Source organism: Epinephelus lanceolatus, chromosome 20 (genome assembly GCF_041903045.1).
Source record: "Epinephelus lanceolatus isolate andai-2023 chromosome 20, ASM4190304v1, whole genome shotgun sequence".
NCBI lineage: Eukaryota > Metazoa > Chordata > Actinopteri > Perciformes > Serranidae > Epinephelus > Epinephelus lanceolatus.
This window is the reverse complement of record NC_135753.1, coordinates 24849390-24874843: the sequence shown is the minus strand read 5'-3', so window position 1 is coordinate 24874843 and position 25454 is coordinate 24849390. Positions and strand designations below refer to the sequence as shown.

Below are 25454 nucleotides of genomic sequence, written 5' to 3'. Positions count from 1 at the left end.
GTAGGGAACAGACCTGCTGTCAGTGTCCAATACCATTCTGGAAAATCAAAACAGAGATAAAGAACCTGCCATCCAAACAGATGCGGCCATAGGAGAAGGAGAGGCTCTACCAGATGAAAACTTGTTGCTGACCACCGAGGGAAACAATACTGAACAAGCACCTCAGGGAAAAGAGTTACATCTGTTAAGTGAAAGAACTCAGAGAGCTCTTCTGTCCAGTATGGGGGATGGAGGTGAAGCTATTCCGGAGGAGAAAGATTCTCAAGGGAAAAGGAAAGACGGCAGCCGTCACTGGGCAGCATGGTCTGGTAACAGCAGTTTCTCCCACATCAGCGACAGCCTGAATCAGAGAGGATTCAGACCAGTATCTCAGTGTTGTCACTATTTGGCCTGGACATTGTGTCTGCTGTTGTCCCTTCTCTGCCTGGTGCTCTCCGCGATGCTGGGAATGAGGTAGCAGATGTGTTTTGGCATTAAGTGGATGAATGTGGAGATGTATAAATGACTAAATGTGAAGCCAGTGGGGTTGATTATGCCTAATTGATTTAGTTTTAACTACGGCTGTACCAGATGGTTTGAAGCTTAGAAGCTTTGTTCATAATGTTGACATTCGAAGTCTCCATCAACATTTTAAAGGCGTTTTAAACTTGAAGTTGCTGCACAGTTGCAGATAAAGATAAGATCACACTGCTATTATAGTATTTGTAGAGTTAAAGTCCAGTGGTGGCTGCGTAGGGTTGTTTCCGACGAGCCCGGCCTCACTCTGAAGTCGTCGAAATCCAGCGCCTGAGCAGTGACTTGCAGCGTCAGAAACCAATGAATAAAAGTGTCCTTTAACGTTGGCATGATGCGCGGCCCGTTTAACGGTGCCCAGGGGCATCAGGGGGAAACACGGCAGGACAAGGACAAAAGTTAAGGCCGCGAAAGTCTGACTGGGGCAGGCAGAAGGGCTGGTGGATGGGTCCAACAAACACTGACTTTCACCCAAGAGAGCAGTGTTCGCATCCTGTAAGATTCAAAAGCCAAACTCTGTTCTTTTTTCCTAAACCCAACAGTGTGTTTGTTGTTGAAGGAAAAAAAAGTGTCAATTCACTGTGTTGTATTGACATAGTGCTTTTATTCTGAAAGAGACTGTATGTAAATGTTAAATCTCTTGTGAAAACGGAGGTGTATTTTGAAAGAAGACAATGCATGTAACAGGCTGAACCTCAACAACCAATGCACCCAGAGTACCTTGCACGTCGTATGTTGACGTGGACAGTCCATGACCAAACACTGATATGTGATGAGGTCAGAGTGAGAATGTGTTGTTTCAACTTGTGTGTGATCTAAACATTTCCAATAACTCCAGAGCCAAAAATCAAAAATGATTGACAAAAAGGTAGATGTAATCATTTCCAAAATTCACAAGATGTTTTTATCAAACAAAATATTCTGCTTCAGTCCATATTTGTTGGCTTTTAGTCTTTAAAAAACATTTTCACTGCTGTCAAAGGCACACAGCTGTATTAATGGGGCAGTCTAACAGCACCATAAATGTAAATTATTCATGAAAGAAAGCTGATTTGATTTTTTTTTTTTTTTAAAGAGTAACTCATTTAATTTGATGAATCACTTTATTCAAATTGAGATTTTTGTTGGAGGTTTTTAAACTTTTTTTCGGGTAAGAAAATATGACAACAGACATTCAAAGCTTCATTCAAAACCCTCAATAGCAGCTTTGAACGTAATAAAAAAGAAAATGACATTAGTACAGTCCTGCTGTTAACACAGACTTCTGGAAACATGATTTATATTCTGTGTTAAAACTTCTGAGTCAAAACTATGTATGTGTGTGTGTTTTCACATGTCAGGTTCAGCAGCAGCAAGGTCCTCCTATGGATACACTCTCTTTTCTTCTCCCTGATGTCTTGCATCTTCCTCATCCAGCCAGCTGTGGTAAACTAATACCAACCTTTTATAAATTATATGTCCAATTTTTGAAAAATCATATAATCTTTAATCCTAAATGAGAATTATCTAGAAAATAAATGCAATTTAACACTTATCTTTTTGCACTGTAAATATAAAAACATGTTCCTTTTCTTTTCCAGATAGTTACAGTGGCAGTGACTGTCTGCTTCTGGTTGAGGAAAAGAGCAGACTTTCACAGTTTCTCCAGTATAAGAGAGTTTCAGATAGGGACACCAAAACTGCAGAGCCACAGTGGTGCTAATCAAACAGCAGAGCAGTTCGGGACATCAGGCTTTCCTCAGGAAAGATGCTCATACCTTGAAAAGGTGATAGCCTGACTCCTATATTTTATTGTGTTCTCATCTGTTCTGTTTCTATTAAAACAGTGGTTCCCAACTTCAGCCACAGGGTTCAGATTTCTCCTTAGTCATTCGTTCAAGGCCCATACAGATTAATATATTCAGTGTCATACTTGCATCTGGCCATATTGTTGAGCTAGTTTGCTGTGTCTGCCAAGTAGCTGTCCATTGCACACTTAAGCGGGATTTATACTTGTGTCAACTTAGAGCCTTCACTGTACCCTACGCTGTAGCCTGACGTGCACCGCCCCAGAAATTTAACTACATGTCACAGCAGACACAGACCTCCTGTGTATTTTTGTAAGCTGAAACCATTTGCCTCAGTTTATTTATTTTAATTTCACAGATAAGAGACAATACATTGTAAAGACAATAAAGCCTCCACAAATTAGCATATTAAGACTTGTGTGTGATTTATCCTGGCTTCATACGAGTAGAGGAAATCTCTACTAGTCACTAGGCTAATTTATACAATGTAAAATACCATAGACTTGTGCTAATAACGTTAGCATGTTGTATTTGTTCAGAAAATGTGTTTAGTATAAGACAGTTGTTTTGTTGATGAACATTGTGAGTTGTAAAGGAGCTGAATTTTGTAACGTTACCTTTGTTAAATGTTGCTGTTGTCCCTGGCTTCATATGAGTAGAGGAAAAGTCTGCTAGCTGCTCGGCTAATGTGTACAATGTAAAATGCCACAGGCTGGTGCTAATAACGTTAGCATGTTGTATTTGTGGGGAAAATGTGTCCAGATAAAGACAAGTGCTTTGTCTGTGAATGCTGCGAGTTATAGTGAAGCTGATGTTTGAAATTGTCTCTATTAAGCCATGTTTAATGTGTGTTTAATGTGCGTTTTGAATCAACTAAACTTTACAGCACTTCACTGAAACCCTGCTGCCGTCTAATGTTTTGGAGGTGTAACTGCAGAGTGACACAGACACACCACAAATATAAATGCTCACAACAGCGTAGGCTACGTGCATAGGCTACAGCATAGACTCTACATACAGCAGACGCACAAATATAAATCCGCCTTTACTCTACAGCAGGACACAGCACTTCAAAATAAATGCTTTGTGCTGGAAATTAGATGTACCTAAAAATTGAGTGTTTTTTACAAACTATGTGTAAAAAATGTGTTTAAACAAAGAGTAAATGATCTCTGATTGACAGGTGCTTGGAGCTCGTCAGCGAGCCCGGTACCTCCGTTTTGTGCAGCCACCAACTCCAGCAGAGCTGAGGAAAACTCGTGGGAAGAAAAGAAGAGAGGCTTTCATCCAGAACACTCTCAGGTGAGTCTTTGTGTATGTGTGCACCTGTTTGTATACGTTTTAATGCTGTTTAGGTGATTATCTCCTCCTTTTGTCATCCAGGGATTTGTCTGTCTGTGGCTCCATGCTCTTCCTGATGCTGTGTATTAATCATGGCAGCTCATTCAATGACCATCACCACCTCAATAAAGCTGTCAGACAACAGTTTATAAGGTAACATTTGCACATACGCACGCTGTCTCTCCCTTTGTCACTGTTGCTCTCTGATAAACACACTCCAAAATCATATTTTATCTCTCAACAGGGGCCATGATATTTCATTTATGTCCATACAAAAGCATGAAGACTGGTGGAAGTGGGCGCACACCAGTCTGATTAACTTACTGTACAAGAACACATCAGCTGAGGTGAGCTACAAAAGCTCTGCAGAGATTCATCACTCCATGAGAGTTTTTATAAAGCAATAATAAGGATTTATCTATCCAATGCCATTCAGTGAAAATATGAAAAGAAATCACCTTGACCGTGTGTGAAAAGTCTCCATTTCATCATTATCAAATCAACGTTTTCACCAACAGTTTCACATCTTGATTGGAGAGCCAGTCCTGTGGAAGACGGAGGTGTCCAGCTCATTTCAGGGCCAGGTAAGAAACAAAAAGAGACATGCAGTTACATGTAGTGTCCCACTACTTATTTAACTTAAATTCAATCAATTCATTACATGTGCCATCATAATAAAATTTACCGACAAAATGATTATGCAGATTTTTTTAAGTGTTGGATTAGGAAAAATGTTGCTCAAAGAGGAAACAATTTTGATTTTGCATTCACTGAAAAGAAAGACTGGTAAGAATAGTCAGACACATGGACTTGAATCATATGGCTTAGACTCAAGTCAGGCCCAAGTCACAAATTTGATGATTTAGACTCGACAAAATCAGCTTGACTTCACTTGGACGAGAGCCTTTTGACTTGAAAATACTTGATACCATCCCCCAAGCCCAAAGATTAGACAGCATGTTAGGTTTGGCAATAGACTGATGGATGCAACATCAAAATAGTCTATTTGATATTTTACAGCGTTTACTTTATTACATTAAACATACAAAATCCATTATATTTTGGCACTGGTTAATAATGTTATATGCAATGAGAGTGCAATGCCAGAACAATTTTTTTGACAAACTTGTTTTAACAAATGATACCATTTTCATGAGGCATTCATGATTTTTGTAAATTGAATACATTATTACTCTGTTGTTAAAATGGCATTACATTTGGTGAAGAGTTTATGACTTGCATAGGACTTGAAACTCAAATCTTAGGACTAAGCAGGATTTACCCTACCTACGCTGTAGACTCTGCATCAACGTAGTACCCTACTCTGTAGCCTGACGTGCACCTCCCCAGAACGCAGACCTCCTGTCTGTTTTTGTGAGCTGAAACCATTTCCCTCAGTGGGAACTGAACTTGTATTTACTTTAATTTCACAGATAAGAAACAATAACCTCCACTAAACTAGCATTTTAAGTCTTGCGTGTGATTTATCCTTCAGAAATGTATACTTCTGAGTTATCCTGGCTTCATATGAGCAGAGGAAATCTATGCTTGTGGCTAGACTAATTTATACAATGTAAAATACCATAGGCTTGTGCTAATAACGTTGTATTTGTTCAGAAAACGTATTTAGCATAAGACAGTTGTTTTGTTGGTGAACATTGTGAGTTGTAATGGAGCCAAATTTTGTAACGTTACCTTTGTTAAATGTTGCTGTTGTCACTGGCTTCATATGAGTAGAGGAAAAGTCCACTAGCCACTAGGCTAATTTATACAATGTAAAATGCCATAGGCTTGTGCTAATAACGTTAGCATGTTGTATTTGTGGGAAAAATGTGTCCAGATAAAGACAAGTGTTTGTCTGTGAATGCTGTGAATTATAGTGAAGCTGATTTGTGTTCTTGTGTTTGAAATTGTCTCTATTAAGCCATGTTTAATGTGTGTTTAATTTGTGTTTTGAATCAACTAAACTTTACAGCACTTCACCGAAACCCTGCTGCCGTCTAATGTTTTGGCGGTGTATCTGCAGAGTAACACAGACACACCACCGCACAAGTATAAATGCTCACAACAGCGTAGGCCACGTGTGTAGGTCACGGCATAAGTCTTAACCTTGGCTTAGACTTGACTTGGGATTTGAGTGCAAAGACTTTAGACTTACTTGTGACTTGCAAAACAATAGCTTGGTCCCACCTCTAATAATAGTTCAGAATAACTGCGTTCAAATTGCACTACTTTTAGTAGGTACTGCAGCTGCTCTTAAAGAGTTCATACTGTTGCATGCAGTATGCACACAACTGTGACATGCTTCTGTCTCACATATTACACCCTGAACTTTGACCCTCTTACTTTTATATCTGTTACCTTAGAAACAAACAAACATCACTTACCAAGTTCGCCAGGGACAGAGATCAACCCGGAGAGCTCTGCTGTTGTTACTTTAGTAGTAGTAGTGTGGGTATTGGAATGCACTGATGGTATTCTCAGTCAAGACATCATTATACTGCTGTGTTTGTACTGCCTCCCCCTGTAGAGAGCGCTGTTTCACAAGCATAGACCCACACCACAACCACACAGTATATACTGTAGTAGTCCAGTGATAAAACTCAGTATCTGTATCACTGAGAGATGAGTGAATTGTTGCACTGAGGGTGCTCAAATTCATAAACGGTGTGTTTATTAGAGCTACCATCATGTCACAGTAACTAGTAACTCTCATGAATGATTTTGTTCTGACTGCGTGTGTTCTGACTGTCTATGTGCTGTGTGTGACTGCTCAGGTCTCCAGTGCGACCCTTGTGCCAGAATGTCTTGGCTTATTCTTGTCTGGGAGCAGAACATCCACTCACCCACACTCCAGTGTCTTAGTTCCTATGGCAACGGTGCCAAGGACATGTGGTGCCCTTGGCAGCTTCCTTGGACGAAGTGCTACAGTTGGCTTAGGCCACACCAAGTGAGAAACACAAAGACAGGCGCATAGTTATTATTTGATTTTTTTCCAAATGTGATCTCTGCTACACTGATTTTGTGCGTGCCACCTCTAATGTCAGTAATATCGCCACCACTATCATTCTGCTGTCCTCTGCTCTGCTGCAGGTCTGACGCTGCATCCAAACTGAAGCTCCTGCATTCAGGGGGCTGGTTGGGCAGACAGACGGTGGCCCTGAAGGCTCACTTCACCTTGTTCAGCCCTGCACCCAACTTGTTCACCAGTGTGACCATGCTCACTGAGAAGAGTCCCACTGGTGCGCTGCTGCCCTCTGCCAAAGTCCAGTCAGTTAGGGTGTATCGCACTCCTGCTGTGTGGGACTATGTTGTTATGGTGTGCCAGGTAAAATGTCTTTTATCTGTAAAAACATCTAGTCGTCAACGCCATTATAAAGCCACTCAACAGCTGAAGAAAACAGACAAACACCTTGCACAAAGAAGTAATGAGGATTGAGTTGATTTTCAAAAGGTATAACAAACACAGCTTGACTGAATAGTGCCGGGTACACATTACATGAGTCCGTCCTGACAGCACCGATTTCAAATTGCAAATATTTAACAATTTAATGATACAATATCCTGCTGTAGGGGGGCCCCGAGAATTGCCGGCAGTCCCGTGGGTCTCAGAGGTTTTTTTTTTTTTTTGTTTTGTCATTTAAATTTTTATTGATCTTATTTTAAACTGATGACTAATAAAACAACAGTGAAAAACAAAAACATAACAACAGTCTATTACAGCAACAAAAATATTTCATAGATGCACCCGTAGTACATACAGGTGCATCTATGAAATATCTTTCTAAATTTGAAGGGTTTGGATTTTATAGATTATTATGCAGTGGTTCCTGTTGTCCGACCTACTTGAGATCAAACCAGGCTGTATGTGGCTTATGAACTAAAATGAGTTTGACACCCCTGCTGTGCATTTTGTACACACGAAGCTGTAAGGTTCCTGAGGTTTTTGTCTTCCATCCCTCTAGCTCCTCTTCCTTCTCTTGTCTCTGCATCAACTCTGTGATCAAGTGTACACTGTAGCGCAGCAAGGGCTGATGGGATACTGGAGGACACCCTGCAACTGGCTGGAAGTGAGTCTCCCACTTGTGTATAAACACACACACAGAAAAAGCTGTTCAGACCAACATAATACGTCAAAAGAAATTCACAAGACTTACATGCACACAGCTTGAACATAGACACATGGAAACATGCACAGGCACACACACTCAGCTACACACCAACGCAAACAAGATCACAATGACCTAGCTGAAAGGGTAAGGTAACCGGTAGCTGTTAAACTAACATACCTGTGTACTTGGTAGGTCAAAGCACACAGCAGTATGAGGTGTACTTGATTATGCTTTAACTGTTGTATAAATATACCTCACTGTCTTTCTCTCTCTGCTCTGCAGGTCAGTTTGCTGACAGTAACGTTACTGTACTACGTTTATTACATCTATCACTCCGTTATTATCTTGGAGGTTGTGGAGCTGCTGCAGAGACACAACTACAGAGGACATGTTGATGTCAGCTTCCTGGCTACCTGGGAACAAGTGAGACAGGAAAACAAATATTTGATGTTGAGAAAACAGTTCATTATCTGTCCTGCTCTAATTTATTAAAGTACCTCCCTGTAGAGAGAGCCTTATCTTTAAAGACTATTATGAGTAGTTTATTGGCATAACTTTATTAAACTTTGTAGTTATAATAATCTTTAAGAAGATACACTGTGTACAAGGTTTGTTGATTTTGTTAAACGCTCTTATTAAAGGAAAGCCCAACTTTGAGTTTAGAGATCATGATGCTGGTTTTTAATGCTGACATCAGTGACTGCCAGGGATTAAAATGTCTTTTGTGCCTGCAGTATATTCGCACTCTGCGTGGCGTTATGCTCTTCCTTCTCACCGTGAAGTGTGTGACTGTGGTGAGGGTGAACAGGACCATGGCCACCTCTGCTACACTCCTCACCCGCTCACTCTTGAGCCTCTTCTGGCCAACGGTAAACACGTCATTCAGTAAAACCATCAGTTATGAAAGGCTTTCATTCCAAGCATTACCTTTTGAAAAGTTATTTTTGAAAAAGCAAGTGATAGAATTTAAAATGTGTATGATTGCAGAAAAAAACCCACTTCGTTTTCATTTATTTTTCATAACTGCTTTTCCTGTCGGGGGTCGCAGGGGGGACTGGAGCCTATCCGAGCTGACATTGGGCGAGAGGCGGGGTACACCCTGGACAGGTCAGCAGACTATCACAGGGCTGACACATAGAGGCAGACAACCATTCACACTTACATTCACACCTACGGACAATTTAGAGTCACCAATTAACCTGCATGTCTTTGGACTGTGGGAGGAAGCCGGAGTACCTGGAGAAAACCCACACTGACACAGGGAGAACATGCAAACAGAAGGGCTCCACACCCTGGGTTTAAACCAGGAACCCTCTTGCTGTGAGGCGACAATGCTAACCACTGCACCAACGTGCCACCCAGTGTTCAATCATTGAAGTATTCCACACTTTTTTGCTTTCATGTGTGCTAATTGGTGACTCTAAATTGGCCATAGGTGTGAATGTGAGTGTGAATGGTTGTCTGTCTCTATGTGTCAGCCTTGTGATAGTCTGCTGACCTGTCCAGGGTGTATCCTGGTTCGAGCCCTTCTGTGCGGAGTTTGCATGTTCTCCCTGTGTCAGTGTGGGTTTTCTCCGGGTGCTCCAACTTCTTCCCACAGTCCAAAGACATGGAGGTTAATTGGTGACTCTAAATTGTCCGTAGGTGTGAATGTGAGTGTGAATGGCTGTCTGTCTCTATGTGTCAGCCCTGTGGTAGTCTGGTGACCTGTCCAGGGTGTATCCCGCCTCTCGCCCAATGTCAGCTGGGATAGGCTCCAGGCCCCCCTGTGACCTCTAACAGGATAAGCGGTTACGGAAAATGAATGAATGTGCAAGAATTGATATTGAAGTTCTCATGATATTATCTGCAATCACTGCACAACAGCACAATTAAGAAGTGTTCACACATTTTAGCCTCTTTCTCTTTTTAATTGTTGTCCATGAGCTTCTGTAAAGCCTTCAAGTTCTCAAAATCCTGGGTTGCTACCTTGAATAAAGGTGTGGGTACCCTGGATATTATTTTCTCAAATTCTAAAGCAACTTTCAAAGAACAGTTTTTAAGGACATCTCTCCTTGAGATATTGGGAAGTTCATCAAACGGATGGATAAAAATGGACTCTTTCTTCTGTCTTAGATCTCAGGTCTTATCCTGATGGTGGCGCTGTCCTGCATGGGGAATCTCCTGTTTGTACAAAGCTCCTGGACCTTCAGCTCACTTTCCCACTCCCTTCAGACCCTGCTCCGTCACTGCCGGGGTCGCAGAGCTGCAAGGGGCCTCTTCCCCTCTTGGCATGATTTCCTGTACAGTGGTGTTCTCTGTCTGTCCTCTGTGGTATGGACAGCAATGGTACATATATATACTACATTGTATTCCTTTTTTTTTCCGTGTAAAAATTGTCTGCATGTTGGCTGATTTGTGCATATATGAAGTCTTTGCAGAGTTGTTGTCAGTGGAAGAAACAATCTGTTAGAGTCTATGTCACTGTTGTGTTTGAATGGACATCTGTTTTTCTTTTAGGTCATAGGCATGATGTCCTCATTCATCAGAAGTGCCAAAAGATCAAAAAGCAGGGGCAACGTCTTCACCATAGCAGAATTAGCCGGCTACATTAGACGGAGGGTCTCAGAGTTCACTGGGCAGCGTAGACCAGCATGGATTGAAAATCAAATGGAAAAGAGGGTGAGGAAAAACTGCTCAGTCAATAAAAACAGAAGAGTTTAAATACACAACTGAGATTCTTCATTGAAAAAAATACATTTTACAGACATTTAAAGTTGCTGTGTATCGTTATATATATATATCATTGTCAAATTACCCCGTTATGAACATCTGAGACTATGGTCAGGATTATTGATAGACTATCTCATGCTACCGGGGACATTTCTTAAAATTAAGATCACATTGTCCCATAAATCCTGTTTCCAACCTCCTCAAATGTTACACGTTTACTTAACTGACCACGGTGAGAAATGATGCTATAAAAGTGGAGTAAATTACATCTTTTCAAGTCAATGATGCCGCAGCTTCAGGGCACTTGGATTACGATGGATGAGCCGTTCTGATGTTTTTGAAATGCATTAGCAGAGATTTATTACATTTTCAAAATGTGGGTTCCATGCACTTCAAGTGTAGCTGTTATTTCCGGCTAGCTATTATCCTCCGATACCCTGAATGGGTTTTGTGAATTAAAAAACTACACTGGACTTCTTGTCGGCATGAGGGTCAGTAAGTACTGTCTGTATTTTCATTCGAAAGTGGCCATTTTCTTTAACTTAGACCTGTTGTCCTCGTTCGTTGACACTTTTTTGTGCCATCTAGTGGTAGTAATTGCACAGTACACTAATCTATGTAAAAACAAAAGTGAACAAGGTCCAAAACCTGATCACTTTTTATGGTTGAAACTTGTTTATTTATGAATTATAATGTTTGTAGTTTGATATGGCAACAAAGCTGACCAATCCTAGCAACGGTAACAAGCTAAGACGCAGTTAATTAGGAAGTACTCGTTTGAAGACACTGGAACTTTATTATCGTCTATTTTGAGGACATTGCAACTTAATTATCATTGACAATGTTTAGTTTTTTATACTTATCAGGTCCTACCGATCCCAAATAGGTAGGAGAAATTAAAAATGCATACCAAACCATTCTGGTCTCAGATATATGTAAAGTTTACTATGACTTTGTCTTCTGGTTTTTCAGACTTACTACTTTGAGGAGTTTGAAAGCTTAGTAGATGAACTACTGTTCAGACTCAACGGCCTCTCAGACAGTCTGCACCACACTCTCCCTCCCAAAGCCCATCACTACAGAGAGGAGGAAAGTCCTGCCATCTCAACCATACACAAGCCCTGCGACATGGACAAACAGGTGAGCTAGACTGAAAAAGACACACACCCATATACATTCTTGCTCTCACATACACTGCATTATTTTAGAAAGGCGTATGCGATTCTGTTACAGGACTTTGTGAGAATACAAATGACAGGAGAGATGATGGTGAATGATCACACTGATGTCAGCGGCCATGGAGAAACCCTCTCTGCATCTCACCTGCTCAGGTAATAACATTTGTCCAGCACCCACTTAGGCTATATATCATGCTGAAGTGCAATTTTAAATATAATGAATTACAAAATGGTAAAAATCGCTTGTTTTTCTGCATGACACTGCATCACCAGGTCCAGGCGTGAACTGGAGATCCTGCAGTTCCTGCAGCAGAGAGGTCAAGATGGGAACCATTCTCCCTCAGACAGTGTGGCATCAGATAATTCACAACAACGTGGAATAAGAGCCAGAGAAAATTCAAGAGACCGAGAGCTCCAAACTTATTTAAAGGCGCAAAACTACCCATCCCTCCCAGAGTCAGCATCACTCATTAAGGTTTGGACAGAAGATGTTCTGGAGAAACAAGCTGACCAGTCGACTAAAACACGTGACAATTGTTGGTTAAGTAAAACTCAGGCCACACCTACAGAGGTGGTGGTGGAAGTTCTGGTCCATGAAGAGCCTGGGAGTGTGGAGCCAGATCAACAGTAGGGTCCCTATGGAGATGACAGTTGTGGCTTTGATACTGTAAACATCTCACAAAACAAGATCTGCCATTTCTGTTCTATTCAGCTGAATCTCCTTCCAGTTAGAGTTCTTTCAGTGGTCATTGTTCAGGAGGTTTTACACTGTGAGCCAAATTATCTTCAGATGTTTTGTCCTCTCCAAAATATGCAGACCAGGTGATTAAAACCAGTAAAAAACACATTGAATAAAGCAGTATAACGTTACAAATCAGTGTTTCTCCTACGCTGATCAGCTCGTCAGAGACCGGTCACCAGCCCAGCACCTGCTAATCTCTGAGAATTCAGACATTCCGGAGGTTTTTACTGGATGACCAATTACATGCAAAGGTCTCTTTCTTTTTAAATTAGACCGACCAGGGGTCTCATTTGTAAACATTGTGTACACAAATGAGGCCTGAAAGAGACCTAACACCACTTCCGACGCAAACGTTGTGATCTATAAAAACAGACTTGATGGGAGAAACTTTGACCCACGTTTATGAACATTTTGGGAGCGGAAAATTGGCGACGCAGATGGTGAGGTGGAAGCCTGATTGTAGACATCGTCTAATATTTTTTGGCGCACACCATTTATGGCTTTTGTTTGTACGTACATTTTTACTATGGATCCTACGCATTATTTTATAAATGAGACCCCAGGTAATTAAAACCGGTAGAACACAGAATAAAGCAGTTTCATGATAAAAATCTGTATAAGTTGCTGCTGACTACCAGTGTTGTGTGTAACGCGTTACAGTAACGTAACTACTTTTATTGGGTAAAAAGTCGTGTAACGTGTTACTACTGAAAATATGGTAACGGAACGTAGTTACTTTGTCAGTTGGGCACAACGTTACTTTTCCCGGAAACAGATTTGACGGTGACACTGCCTGTCTGCCTCAGCTGCGCACTAGGCAGGAACTGTGACAGTTGGCATGTCAACAGTACAGACAGGAGCGCCAAAATCAAGAATCGTATGAGGAATATCGAAGATACACACGCCTCCTCGGATTATTTTAACGGTTTGTCAACCGAAGACAGGTTAGCTTATTGTAATAAGCTAACAATTAGCAACGGAGTGAGGTTTCCTGACCCGTACTTAATGTCGGGTCAGTGGGTCACCGACCCAACGAAATGACCGAAGCTACAGTGGCCGGATATTTTTTTATATCTTGTGGAGAAACCCAGCGTTTATACACATGAAAAACTCAAGGCATATAAATCCCTTGATGTGTATAATTTTGTACTTTGCGGTCATGTCCAAGATATTGAATACCGGGATTTATCTGATGGTTTTTGTGCTCTACGGACCGAAGTACTGCCGAGCCAAAACAGAACAATCATAACCTGCCTACCTTCCTGGCACTGTGTGAGCGGCAGCCTGTTGCAGCAGCTCCTATTTTGTGTATTTTAAATTGCTGCTGCGACACTGAAATTTCCCCCTGAGGGGTTAATAAAGTACCTATCATACCATACCAGAAGAGAAAATGAATTAATTTATTCGTGCAGGTCTGTAGCTTAATACTGCAAAGTATGAGTCTGTTACACAAACACAGTCTCACAGTTACACACGTAATAACAGAACAGATAATGATTTATTCATGAATATGACACTATTTGTTCAAAGATAGTGTCTGTGAATATTAATATTTTCCTCATTCAGTGATGTAGCAGGTCTGGCAAATAGGCTATTAGTAGTAGTAATCTGTCATGTAACAAATTCATGTAGCCTAGTTAACACAAATTAACTCTCACTCTTTAATCTTTATTTTATCACCAAAGTGGTAAATACCAGTGGGAAACTCGGATTTTTTCACATTTAGGAAATGAGATGGGGTTCTACCCAAAGTCAAGCACCATAAAAGTAACGTAAAAGTAACGAGTAACGTAAAAAGTTACTTTTCACAGGGGGTAACTAAGTAAAGTAAGGGATTACTTTTTTTAAGAAGTAACAAGTAACGAGCAAACACTACTTTTTAAAAGTAACTTCCCCAACACTGCTGACTACGGTGGCTGATGCAAGAACTCAAAAAGAACCCATAAATCCCTATAGCGCAAAAATGTGAATGGCCCCATTTAGTATGTCTGTTCTGGGCTATTGTAGTAACATGGCAGCTCATCATGACGATCTCCATGGACCAGGACCTGCTCCCTATTAAGAAATAAACTGTTCATTTTAAGGTAACAGAAACACATTGATTCTTATTTTCAGCTGATTACACACTAAGGAAAACGTACTTATTACATTATATTCCATTTCTGCCAATGTATCCCTGTAACTGGTGGGTTCTCGTGATGTCTGCGTTGTGTAGATATAAAGAGGCCCAGACCATGGATATCTGTGGAGGCGATCTCCGTTTATTCCTCTCCTGACAACAGGTGGCAAAAGTAAAAATCCTCCGTCACACACAACAAACTGCAGCCCCTCTCCAGCAGAGCACAACAGCAAAAGGGGAGAAGTAAGGCGGGAGACACTCCTTTATAGGTGGGGTATCCTCAAAGGTGAACATAGGGGTACAGAAACTGAGTATCAAACGTCGTACATATTGAGTACGGAGGCCTAAGCATGTCAGGTAATAACGACTGAGACAAATTTTGTGGAATTATAAACACTCAGCAATAAAAATGTACATTTGACTTGTCACACATATTACTGCTGTATAATTGACCCTGTTACACCACCCTAAATCCTACACACTGGACCTTTAATGTATAAATAAAAATGTTTTTTGATTGCAAGGTGATGGTTAGCAATCCCTTTTCACCTTTTGATAGAGAATCAAATCTGCACTGATCAGCCAAAACATTAAAACCAGTGGTGGGTGAAGAGAGTAACATTGATCATTTTGTTACAATGCAATGTTCTGCTGGGAGACCTTTGGTCATGGCATTCATGTGGATGCCACTGTGGGCTTCCAGAGGTCAGGTGTCCATTCCTTGTCATGTTAGAGACAAGTCTGATCCAAGGAGGCCCCACCATGGATTAGGGGTACCTCAGAGGTACCAGCATGTCCCATGGATGCTTGATCAGATTTGGATCTGGGGAATTTGGAGGCCAGGTTGATGCCTTTAGCTGTTTGTCATGTTCCTCGTGCCATTCCTGAGCACTTCCTGGTGCATTTTCCTGCCGTCGGGGAGTGCTGCTGCCATGAGGAGAGATACTTGATCTGCAGAGGTGGAGCACATCAAGTGGATTTTCTGGACCAAAAGTTCCCTAGAAGAACATTGCATTGGCACAAGATGATCAATGTTACTCACTTCACCCGACAGTGCTTCTTAATTTTTGGCTGATCAGTGTATTAGTCAACTATCAAAACAAAATGTATTTTTATTTATGCATAGAAGTTGCATTTATGTTTTGAAGAGCAGTATTTCTTTGCCAAAAATACAACTTATCGGTGTCAACTTCTGTGTCTCTGGTAAGAATAAAATATGCTTCTTTTTTTTTAAATCCTGATTTGCTATCCAAATATTTAACTCAGTGACCCCGAGGCTTCAGAGACTGGGTTGTGTTGAATAAATATGACGTGTGGACTTTCAACGTTGTGCTCAAATCATCGTGTTATCGATCACCCACTGAGTTTTAATACAACTTCAGTCTCTCTAACCCACTGCATCATGTACAAGTGTAGTTATCAAAGAAGGAAACAATAAATGAAAGTATCCAATAGCAACATCCAACGTATAATTGAGTGGCGACTTGTGATTGGAGGAGAGCTGCTGATGAGGACCAATCACAGCGTGGCAAGTCAGACAAGTTCCAGACGGAGGAGGCGGTGTGTGTGATTTCGGAAGTGATTAGTTTGTATGAAACCACGAGCCAAAGGCGTCCACAGCCACACGTCAGTATTGATCCGGACGGCGGGTCTGTGCAGCCGACAGTGTTTTGATGACATTCATCAGCGCCATTAGCTCAAGTTAATCAGCCGGCTGGTTGTGAGGAAGCACGTCGCTAACAACGGGCCGCATCATCTGGGGACAATGAAGAAGCTCGCGCTGCTGCTGATTGTGTTGCTCGGCGTTGCACATTTTGCAACTCTCAGCAGATGTGAAGATGGTGAGTGTGAGCCTCTCTACAGCCTAATGTGACTACTGTGACAGAGTGAGTGGTGTAAGTCAGGTAACGTGGCAGCTGGTGTGTGTTTCCTGCGAGTTATTGTCATGCAAACTAGCTAGCTTAAGTTTCTGTAGGTAACTACTTAGCTAGTTCTGTTAGCATGCTAGCTAACAGGACAGGTGAGCTAATGTCAACAGGACTGACACACACGTACACAAGTAGGGGCTTAGCCAAAATCTTAATGAAGTCTGTGGCTGTTGTAACGTTTGCTTTGTCAGCAAATTTGTGACAGTACAGGTGTATTCCTTTGCTATGACGTGATACACGTCATGTTCACTACTTACCTTGGTTCTTAAACCAAGAGACCCATTAATGTCTTTAAAGATCCCATGCCCCCCTAGGGCATGGGATCTTTAGGGGGAGATGGCAGTTCAACAGTATATGCCACATGGAAGTTGTATGCATCATCTGAAAGCTGGGAACCTTAAGATTAATATGAGTTGCAGCACAGCTCGGTGTGTCAAGTTCTTCCAGTCAAAAATTTGTAATAAACAGAGTTTTGGTTAGGCTTCTATTCAGATTTGACAGATTTGAGTGTTTTGATGGAAGTATATGATGGCCGTTCACATGTTCAGTTCTGGCTCATAAGTTGTTTGACTTTATTAACTTGAATTTTTTGATAGAAATGGACAAAAATCTCTCCAAAAGACCACCTTAACTCTTTGAAACCTGAGCAAATTGGCTTAATTTCTTTTAAAGAAATGGAAAGAAGAAATGACCTAAAACTTTGCAAGAAATCAGTAAAAAAAAAAAGAGAATTAAAAACAAGAATATAAGATAGAAAGTAAAAAAAAAACAAAACCAAAAAAAACAAGGAAATTACCTGGAAGAAGAGCTTAAAAATAACAATTTTGTAATTTAATTTAAAAAAAAATTAATAATAATTTTAAATATAGTTTTTCCCTAGCTTTTTTCTTTTTCAGATACTTTTCTTTAATCAGGATTATATTTGTGTTTAAGGGCTTAGAATATTTTGATGGAAGTTTATGACGCAATTTCCATGCTCAATTATGTCTCATAAGTTGTTTGAGCAGCCTTTGACTTGTCACCATTTTTTTACACAGATTTTATGCTTAATTTAAGCATTTTCTTAGCACATGAGAATTGATTGAAATGGCCAAAAATCTCTCCAAAATACCACCTGAGCAAATTGGCTTGACTTCTTTTAAAACATGGAAAGAAGACAATTAGCAATGTAAGAAGAAATGACTCAAAAAAAGTAAATGGACCTGCATTTGTATAGCGCCTTTCTAATCATCTAGTGACCACTCAAAGCGCTTTATACACTGTAAGTCACATTCAGCCATTCACATACACATTCATACACTGGTGGCTGAGGCTACCATACAAGGTGCCACCTGCTACTCAGATTTAACACACTCACACACCGATGGAACAGCCATCGGGAGCAATTTGGGGTTCAGTATCTTGCTCAAGGATACTTCGACATGCAGCCTGGAGGAGCCCGGGATCGAGCCGCCGATCTTTTGATTGGTGGACAACCAGCTCTACCTCTGAGCCACAGCAGGAAGTCAGAGAGAAAATCAGTAAAAAAGAAACAAACAAGGAAATGACCTAGAAAGAGTGCTTAAAAAGTATAATAATTTATTAATAATTATAAAAATTCTAGATAGTCTTCCCCAGCTTTTTATCTTCCCCCACCTTTTTTTTTTTTTTTTTTTTTTTTTTTTTTAAAACAACATTTTTCTAAATTTTAAAATTGTTTTGCAATTTGTGGGACATTTCTCACCCGGTTGCTCATTGCCTTTTTCCCAGTTTTTTGAAAAAAATTGCACCAATTTGCTCAGGGTTCAAAGGTTTATATACTTGCAAAAGGCGCCTGAAAGCAGCACAATGAAAGTGTTGTCGCTGCAGATTTCAAAGGGTTATGACACCAAGACTTTGGGGAACACTGTAGAAAAATCCATTATGTGATATGGTATCAAAAACTTCTGACATTAGGAGATTTCTGTAAATGTCAGAAATCTCTGACATTTCAATTTTCATTTTCTTGTTTGTTTCCAGATGTTGCAGAGGAGAAGGAGGAAGTTGAGGAGGAGGACAGTGACGATGAGGAGGATGAGGATGATGAGGATGATGACACAGAGGTGAAAGAAGAGAACGGAGTGCTGATTCTCACCAACGGCAACTACGACACCTTCATGGAGGGCAAAGACACAGTTCTGGTTGAGTTTTACGCCCCATGGTTAGTCTGTTATTCCTCTGTGCTTTTTATTCGCTGTTCACAAAGATGATTTGACAGCCTTTCCAAATCCATGAAATTTAAAAAAATATTTCTTTGTTTATGATTTTAGGTGCGGCCACTGCAAACAGTTTGCCCCAGAGTATGAAAAAATCGCTCAGACTCTTAAGGAGAATGACCCTCCTGTACCCGTGGCCAAAGTAGATGCAACAGTGGCTGACGAGTTGGCGAGCAGATTTGAAGTGTCGGGCTACCCCACCATCAAGATTATGAAAAACGGGGAAGCTGTGGACTATGACGGAGAAAGGACAGAAAAGGGTAGGGACATCTCACTCATTTAAGCATCGTGACAGTCTTTCAATCCAAACCTCACCTCTCTTTGAAAAGAATCAGCGGTTATATGTTGAGTGTGTGTTTGTTGCAGCTATTGTGGCGAGGGTGAAAGAGGTGGCTCAGCCAGACTGGAAGCCTCCTCCTGAGGCGACGCTGGTGCTGACCAAGGACAACTTTGATGAGACGGTTAACAACGCAGACATCATCCTGGTGGAGTTCTACGCTCCATGGTCAGTCAGCAGACTGTCAGATACAAAAAACTCATGGTCTAATTTTCACTGTAAATGTTATCCATTGAAGTCATAGCTGAGCTTTTTATTAAAGCTCAACAAACACAGTGAAAATGTACTTAACACTATCGTTACCCTTTTTTAAAACACATCAAACAACATGCCAGTTGAGCCACTGTTAAGACTCATAAAATATTCCTCATTATTTGCCTGTTGTAACTCCCCTTCAGGTGCGGACACTGTAAGCGTTTGGCGCCAGAGTACGAGAAGGCAGCCAAGCAGCTGAGCCAGCGGTCTCCTCCCATTCCTCTGGCCAAGGTGGACGCCACTGTCGAGAATGAGGTCGCCTCACGATTTGGAGTTACCGGCTATCCCACCATCAAGATCTTCAGGAAAGGCAAAGTGTTCGACTACAACGGACCCAGAGAGCAGCACGGTAGGTCACTCACTGTGTTATGTCACGCTAATACAAGTCGCTGTTTTCCACGTAGGGCTGCCCCCTAATAGTCGACTAAATGCAAGTTGACCAGAGAGGTCATTTGTCGGCAAGATTTCATTGGTCGTGTTTTGCGTTTTCCAGGCAGTTAAATACGCACGTTTTGTATTTCTCTGTAATGTAGCACAGTGTTAACAATGTTACTGATACTATTCTTTCTCACACCTTCAACTCAAACCATTGTGTTGCCCTGCCCAAAATATATCATTTAATAATTAAATTAACTTTGTAAACATGCGGGCAACTAGTCGACTTAATGGCCCTAAATGACGACTATTGGTCGACTAGAATAATTCTTCGTCGGAGGCAGCCCTATTTCCATGTATGCATTTTATTTCTGTTGATCCGTCACAGTTGATGCACCTCTTTCTTTTTCCCTCTAGGCATCGTGGACTACATGAGTGAGCAGGCAGGGCCTCCCTCCAAGCAGGTTCAGGCAGTAAAACAGGTGCAGGAGCTTCTCAAGGATGGTGACGATGCTGTCATAGTGGGCGTGTTCTCCAGTGAAGAGGACGCAGCCTATGAGATCTACATCGAGGCCTGTAAGTACCATCAGCTTCGAGGTATATGTCGGCAAGCGGCCAAGTAATTATTTGTTTCATGCCTGTGTGAGCTACATGAAAGAAACTTTGCTCAAGAGGGGTAATCCATCGTAGCGTCAAAATTGACATGTGGCTAGTATACTCATTGCCGTCTGTCTGTCTGTTTGGAAGGTAATGCACTGAGGGAAGACTTCTCCTTCCGTCACTCCTTCAGCGCTGAGGTGGCCAAACTTCTCAAAGCTTCGCCCGGTCAGATTGTCATCGTTCAGCCTGAGAAGTTCCACTCCAAGTACGAGCCAGCTTCACACACACTTGCAGTGAAGGTACTGTCTGTTTGACTGTTTTCAGTGTGTTTTTTGTTTTTGTTCAGTATTTGAATACGTTTCATGAGGTATGAAACCCAGGAACAAAAATGACTGTGCTTTCTTTCAGTTGTATCGGGGTAACACAGAGTACAGTAGTATTAAGGGATGTCACATGAAAAGCTCTTTACGAAAGAGTCTCTCTTTTCTGATGCATTTGGAGAGTTTCACATTTGAACTCGAACTGAATTCGAACACTTATTTATTTATTTATCTCTTAGGACTCAACAGCAGTGTCAGAAGTGCAGGAGTTCTTCAAAAAGCACATGATCCCTCTGGTGGGCCACAGGAAACCAAGCAATGATGCCAAGCGCTACACCAAAAGACCCCTGGTGGTGGTGTACTATGGAGTCGACTTCAGCTTTGACTACAGGAAAGGTGAGTTTGTCATGCTTAGGTTAATAGGTTTGGGTTTTTAGGAGTATGAAGTTGACTCTGCACTGTCCTTAATGAGTTTAGTTCTGCACTGCGTATCTTGGGGGGGATATGTAATGCAGCTGTTTACAGGATGTCCACAGGGTCTTTAAAAAAGTTATTAAAACAATTTATTAACAGTCAAGTCCCTTCAAAAGTATTTAAAAGTCTATTTATGACATACTTTATTATGACTTTTTATTGCATACTATACCAGTGGTTCTCGGACTTTACAATTTTTTTTTTTTTTTTTTTAGAAAAGTATCTACTGACCAGCATAAAACATTTCTGGCAAAAACACAGCGAACATTGACATGATTCAGTTCATTGCACAAGTTGTTTACTGCAGTCTACAATTGCATTGAAGATAGGAGTATTGAATGTAAAATGTATCGTCTTACATCTATATATTTCATTAAACTTAATATAGTATAATTGTGTTAGGGTTTTGTTTTTTGTTTTTTTCAATTAACATTTTTTTTAAAGTCACCTACACGCTGCAGTACTCTGAAGTACCCCCAGAGGGACCCATAGTTCTATGTGGGAAACAATGTACTATACTATTATTTTTTTTAATTACATTTATTTATGACACACAACACTATAAATATCTATTTTTTTTGACATACTGTACTATGACTACTTATACTTATACTACTTATACTGTGTTTTTTGTGACACACTACACACCGACATTTTTCCTTCTTTTTTTATGATATACTAAGACTTTTTTTTATATAACATACTATTCTAAGATATATTTTTTTATGACATACTATGCTTGGACATTTTTTTTCCACATTTTTTGTGCCATACGTTACTGAGTGATTTTTTTTTTTTTATTTCTACAATTTCTGTGAAATACTATACTAAGACATTTCTTCCACATTTTTTTATGACATACTATACTAACACATTTTTCAATTTTTGTGATATACTGTACTGAGACATTTTGTTCTCCATTTTGGTATGACATGCTATACTAAGAAATTTCTTTCTACATTTTGGTATGACATAATATACTAAGATACATTGTATACTAAGACATATTTTAATACTTTTTTAATAACATACTTTACTTCAACATTTTTTTCTACATTTTGTCCTGAAATACTATATACACTAAGACATTTTTTTTATGACATAGTATACTACCACATTTTTTTCTGCTTTTTATGACATACTATACCAAGACATTTATTCCTGCATTTTTTTCAAAACCTACTATATTGAGACATTTTTTTCTACTTTTTTACTAAGGCAATGTTTTCTACTTTTTTGTAACATACTTTTTTTCATGATTTTAGACGACATACTATACTATGACTTTTTTTTTCATGATCTAAGACGACATACTATGCTATGAATTTTTCCATGATTTTGGACGACATACTATACTGTGACTTTTTTCATGATTTTGGACGACATACTATACTGTGACTTTTTTTTCATGATCTAAGACGACATACTATACTATGACGTTTTTTCATGATTTTGGACTTCATACTATACTATGACTTTTTTCATGATTTTGGACTACATGCTATACTATGATGTTTTTTCATGATTTTGGACTTCATACTATACTATGACTTTTTTCATGATCTTAGACTACATGCTATACTATGACGTTTTTTCATGATTTTAGACGACATACTACAATATGACTTTTTTTCATGATTTTAGACGACATGCTATACTATGACTTTTTTTCATGATTTTGGACGACATACTATAATATGACTTTTTTCATGATTTTGGATGACATACTATACTATGACTTTTTTTTCATGATTTTGGACGACATACTATACTATGACTTTTTTTCATGATTTTGGACTACATGCTATACTATGACGTTTTTTCATGATTTTGGACGACATACTATACTGTGACTTTTTTTCATGATTTTGGACTACATGCTATACTATGACGTTTTTTCATGATTTTGGACTTCATACTATACTATGACTTTTTTCATGATCTTAGACTACATGCTATACTATGACGTTTTTTCATGATTTTGGACTTCATACTATACTATGACTTTTTTTCATGATTTTTGGACGACATACTATACTGTGACTTTTTTTCATGATTTTGGACGACATACTATACTATGATGTTTTTTCATGATGTTGGACGACATACTATACTATGACTTTTTTTCATGATTTTTGGACAACATACTATACTATGACTTTTTTTCATGATTTTGGACGACATACTATACTGTGACTTTTTTTCATGATTTTGGACTACATGCTATACTATGACTTTTTTTCATGATTTGGACTACATGCTATACTATGACGTTTTTTCATGATTTTGGACGACATACTATACTATGACTTTTTTTCATGATTTTGGACTACATGCTATACTATGACGTTTTTTCATGATTTTGGACGACATACTATACTGTGACTTTTTTTCATGATTTTGGACTACATGCTATACTATGACGTTTTTTCATGATTTTGGACTTCATACTATACTATGACTTTTTTCATGATCTTAGACTACATGCTATACTATGACGTTTTTTCATGATTTTGGACTTCATACTATACTATGACTTTTTTTCATGATTTTTGGACGACATACTATACTGTGACTTTTTTTCATGATTTTGGACGACATACTATACTATGATGTTTTTTCATGATGTTGGACGACATACTATACTATGACTTTTTTTCATGATTTTTGGACAACATACTATACTATGACTTTTTTTCATGATTTTGGACGACATACTATACTGTGACTTTTTTTCATGATTTTGGACTACATGCTATACTATGACTTTTTTTCATGATTTGGACTACACATGTTTTTTTTTTTCTTGATTTTGATGTTTTTTGGAACATTTTTATGACATACCATTCTATGACATTTTATGACTCTTATGACATACTGGTCTGTGAGAATTTTTTTGAGCATTTTTATGACATACTAGTTTATGACTTTTTTTAGCATTTTTTTTTTATGACATAGTAGGACATTTATTTGACATACTATACTATGGCATTTTTTATGACAAACTATACTGTGACATTTTTTATGACATACTATACTAGGATTTTTTTTTCTTCTCCATTTTGGCACGAATTACTATACTAAGACAACGGCTTTTTATGGTATACTTTAACTTTTACATTTTGTGACATACTATGACTCTTTAAATTACATGTTTCATGGCATACTATACTATGACTTTTTATGAGGTGAGGAGGATTTACAATGCAGCAACAAACCTCTTGTTTATCTTTCAATTTTTAGCTACGCAGTTCTGGAGGTCCAAGGTGCTTGAGGTGGCCAAGGACTTCCCAGAGTACACATTTGCCATTGGCGATGAGGAGGACTACTCAGACGAGCTGAAGAGCCTGGGCCTGAGCGAGAGCGGAGAGGAAGTGAATGTGGGAATCCTGGCAGAGGGAGGCAAAAAGTTTGCCATGGAGCCGGAGGAGTTTGACTCTGAGGTGCTGAGAGACTTCGTTATGGCTTTCAAGAAAGGTGAGTGTGGAGTGGTTGTGTCTTAGAAAGTTGGATCATGTAAAAGGAGCACGGTCTGGTTTGACCATTTGAGGCAAATGCAATTTTCAGTGTTGATACATTTTTTTCAATCAATCAAACTTTATTTATATGATTGATACATTTTTTTTTTAAGAAGCTTTTAAAAGCCATTTCTATCTTACGTCCGCAGGAAAGCTTAAACCCATCATCAAATCCCAGCCAGTGCCAAAGAACAACAAAGGACCAGTTAAGGTTGTGGTAGGAAAGACCTTTGACGAGATTGTCATGGATACCCAGAAGGATGTCCTGATAGAGTTTTATGCTCCCTGGTGCGGCCACTGTAAGAAACTGGAGCCTGATTATTTGGCTCTGGGCAAGAAGTACAAGGGAGAAAAGAACCTGGTGATCGCTAAGATGGACGCCACAGCCAACGATGTGCCAAACGAAAACTACAAAGCGGAGGGCTTCCCTACGATATACTTTGCCCCAAGCAACAGCAAGCAGAGCCCCATCAAATTTGAAGGTGGAGACAGAACAGTAGAGGCCTTCAGCAAGTTCTTGGAAACGCACGCCACAAAGCTATCACAGAAGAGAGACGAACTCTGAAAATGTGTCTCCATAAATATCTAAGAACTCTACCCGTGCTCGGGCAGTGTCAGAGGACGCTGAAGAGGCCTCTGGGAAGGTGAAGGGAACGCAGTGGAATTAAACGGTGTTACTGAGTTGCTGTGATGATTACAATGTCCAATCATCTTTTTTTTAGTTTCTGTTCATTCCAAGAGTTGAGCTTTCTTCTGTTTTCTAAAAGCATGTAAGCACTGTTGAAGATTTCAGTCTTTTTAAATAAAACTAAAAATGATGGTGGCTTTGTGGGCCAGGACTCAGGTGTGACTCTTTGTGACTGTAAATCAGTACAAGCTGGAAAATGTTTATTGCACACATTTCAGACA

At 39.7% G+C, this 25454-nt stretch overlaps 2 protein-coding genes across 2 annotated transcripts in view; both read left to right on the top strand.

The window, feature by feature from the left end:
* The window catches only part of pkd1l1 (polycystin 1 like 1, transient receptor potential channel interacting), a 99779-nt gene extending 84262 nt beyond the window's left edge, over positions 1-15517 (top strand). Inside the window, exons 35-51 of the mRNA XM_078162978.1 lie at positions 5-453; positions 1854-1938; positions 2094-2279; positions 3484-3602; positions 3684-3794; positions 3886-3988; positions 4160-4225; positions 6419-6591; positions 6735-6969; positions 7607-7711; positions 8036-8176; positions 8488-8622; positions 9869-10081; positions 10253-10414; positions 11438-11605; positions 11699-11796; positions 11917-15517. Of these exons, the coding sequence (XP_078019104.1) occupies positions 5-453; positions 1854-1938; positions 2094-2279; positions 3484-3602; positions 3684-3794; positions 3886-3988; positions 4160-4225; positions 6419-6591; positions 6735-6969; positions 7607-7711; positions 8036-8176; positions 8488-8622; positions 9869-10081; positions 10253-10414; positions 11438-11605; positions 11699-11796; positions 11917-12274 (2907 nt within the window). The 3' untranslated portion in view covers positions 12275-15517. The remainder of the gene's footprint in view (positions 1-4; positions 454-1853; positions 1939-2093; positions 2280-3483; positions 3603-3683; positions 3795-3885; positions 3989-4159; positions 4226-6418; positions 6592-6734; positions 6970-7606; positions 7712-8035; positions 8177-8487; positions 8623-9868; positions 10082-10252; positions 10415-11437; positions 11606-11698; positions 11797-11916) is intronic.
* Positions 15518-16044: 527 nt separating this feature from the next.
* On the top strand, positions 16045-25384 carry pdia4 (protein disulfide isomerase family A, member 4). Its single transcript, XM_033638862.2, has 10 exons — positions 16045-16345; positions 18431-18611; positions 18721-18926; positions 19033-19171; positions 19402-19607; positions 20051-20209; positions 20381-20532; positions 20793-20949; positions 24271-24504; positions 24695-25384. Exons 1-10 carry the CDS (start codon positions 16270-16272, stop codon positions 25108-25110), a joined length of 1926 nt encoding a protein of 641 aa, XP_033494753.1. The 5' UTR covers positions 16045-16269; the 3' UTR covers positions 25111-25384.
* Positions 25385-25454: the final 70 nt, after the last annotated feature.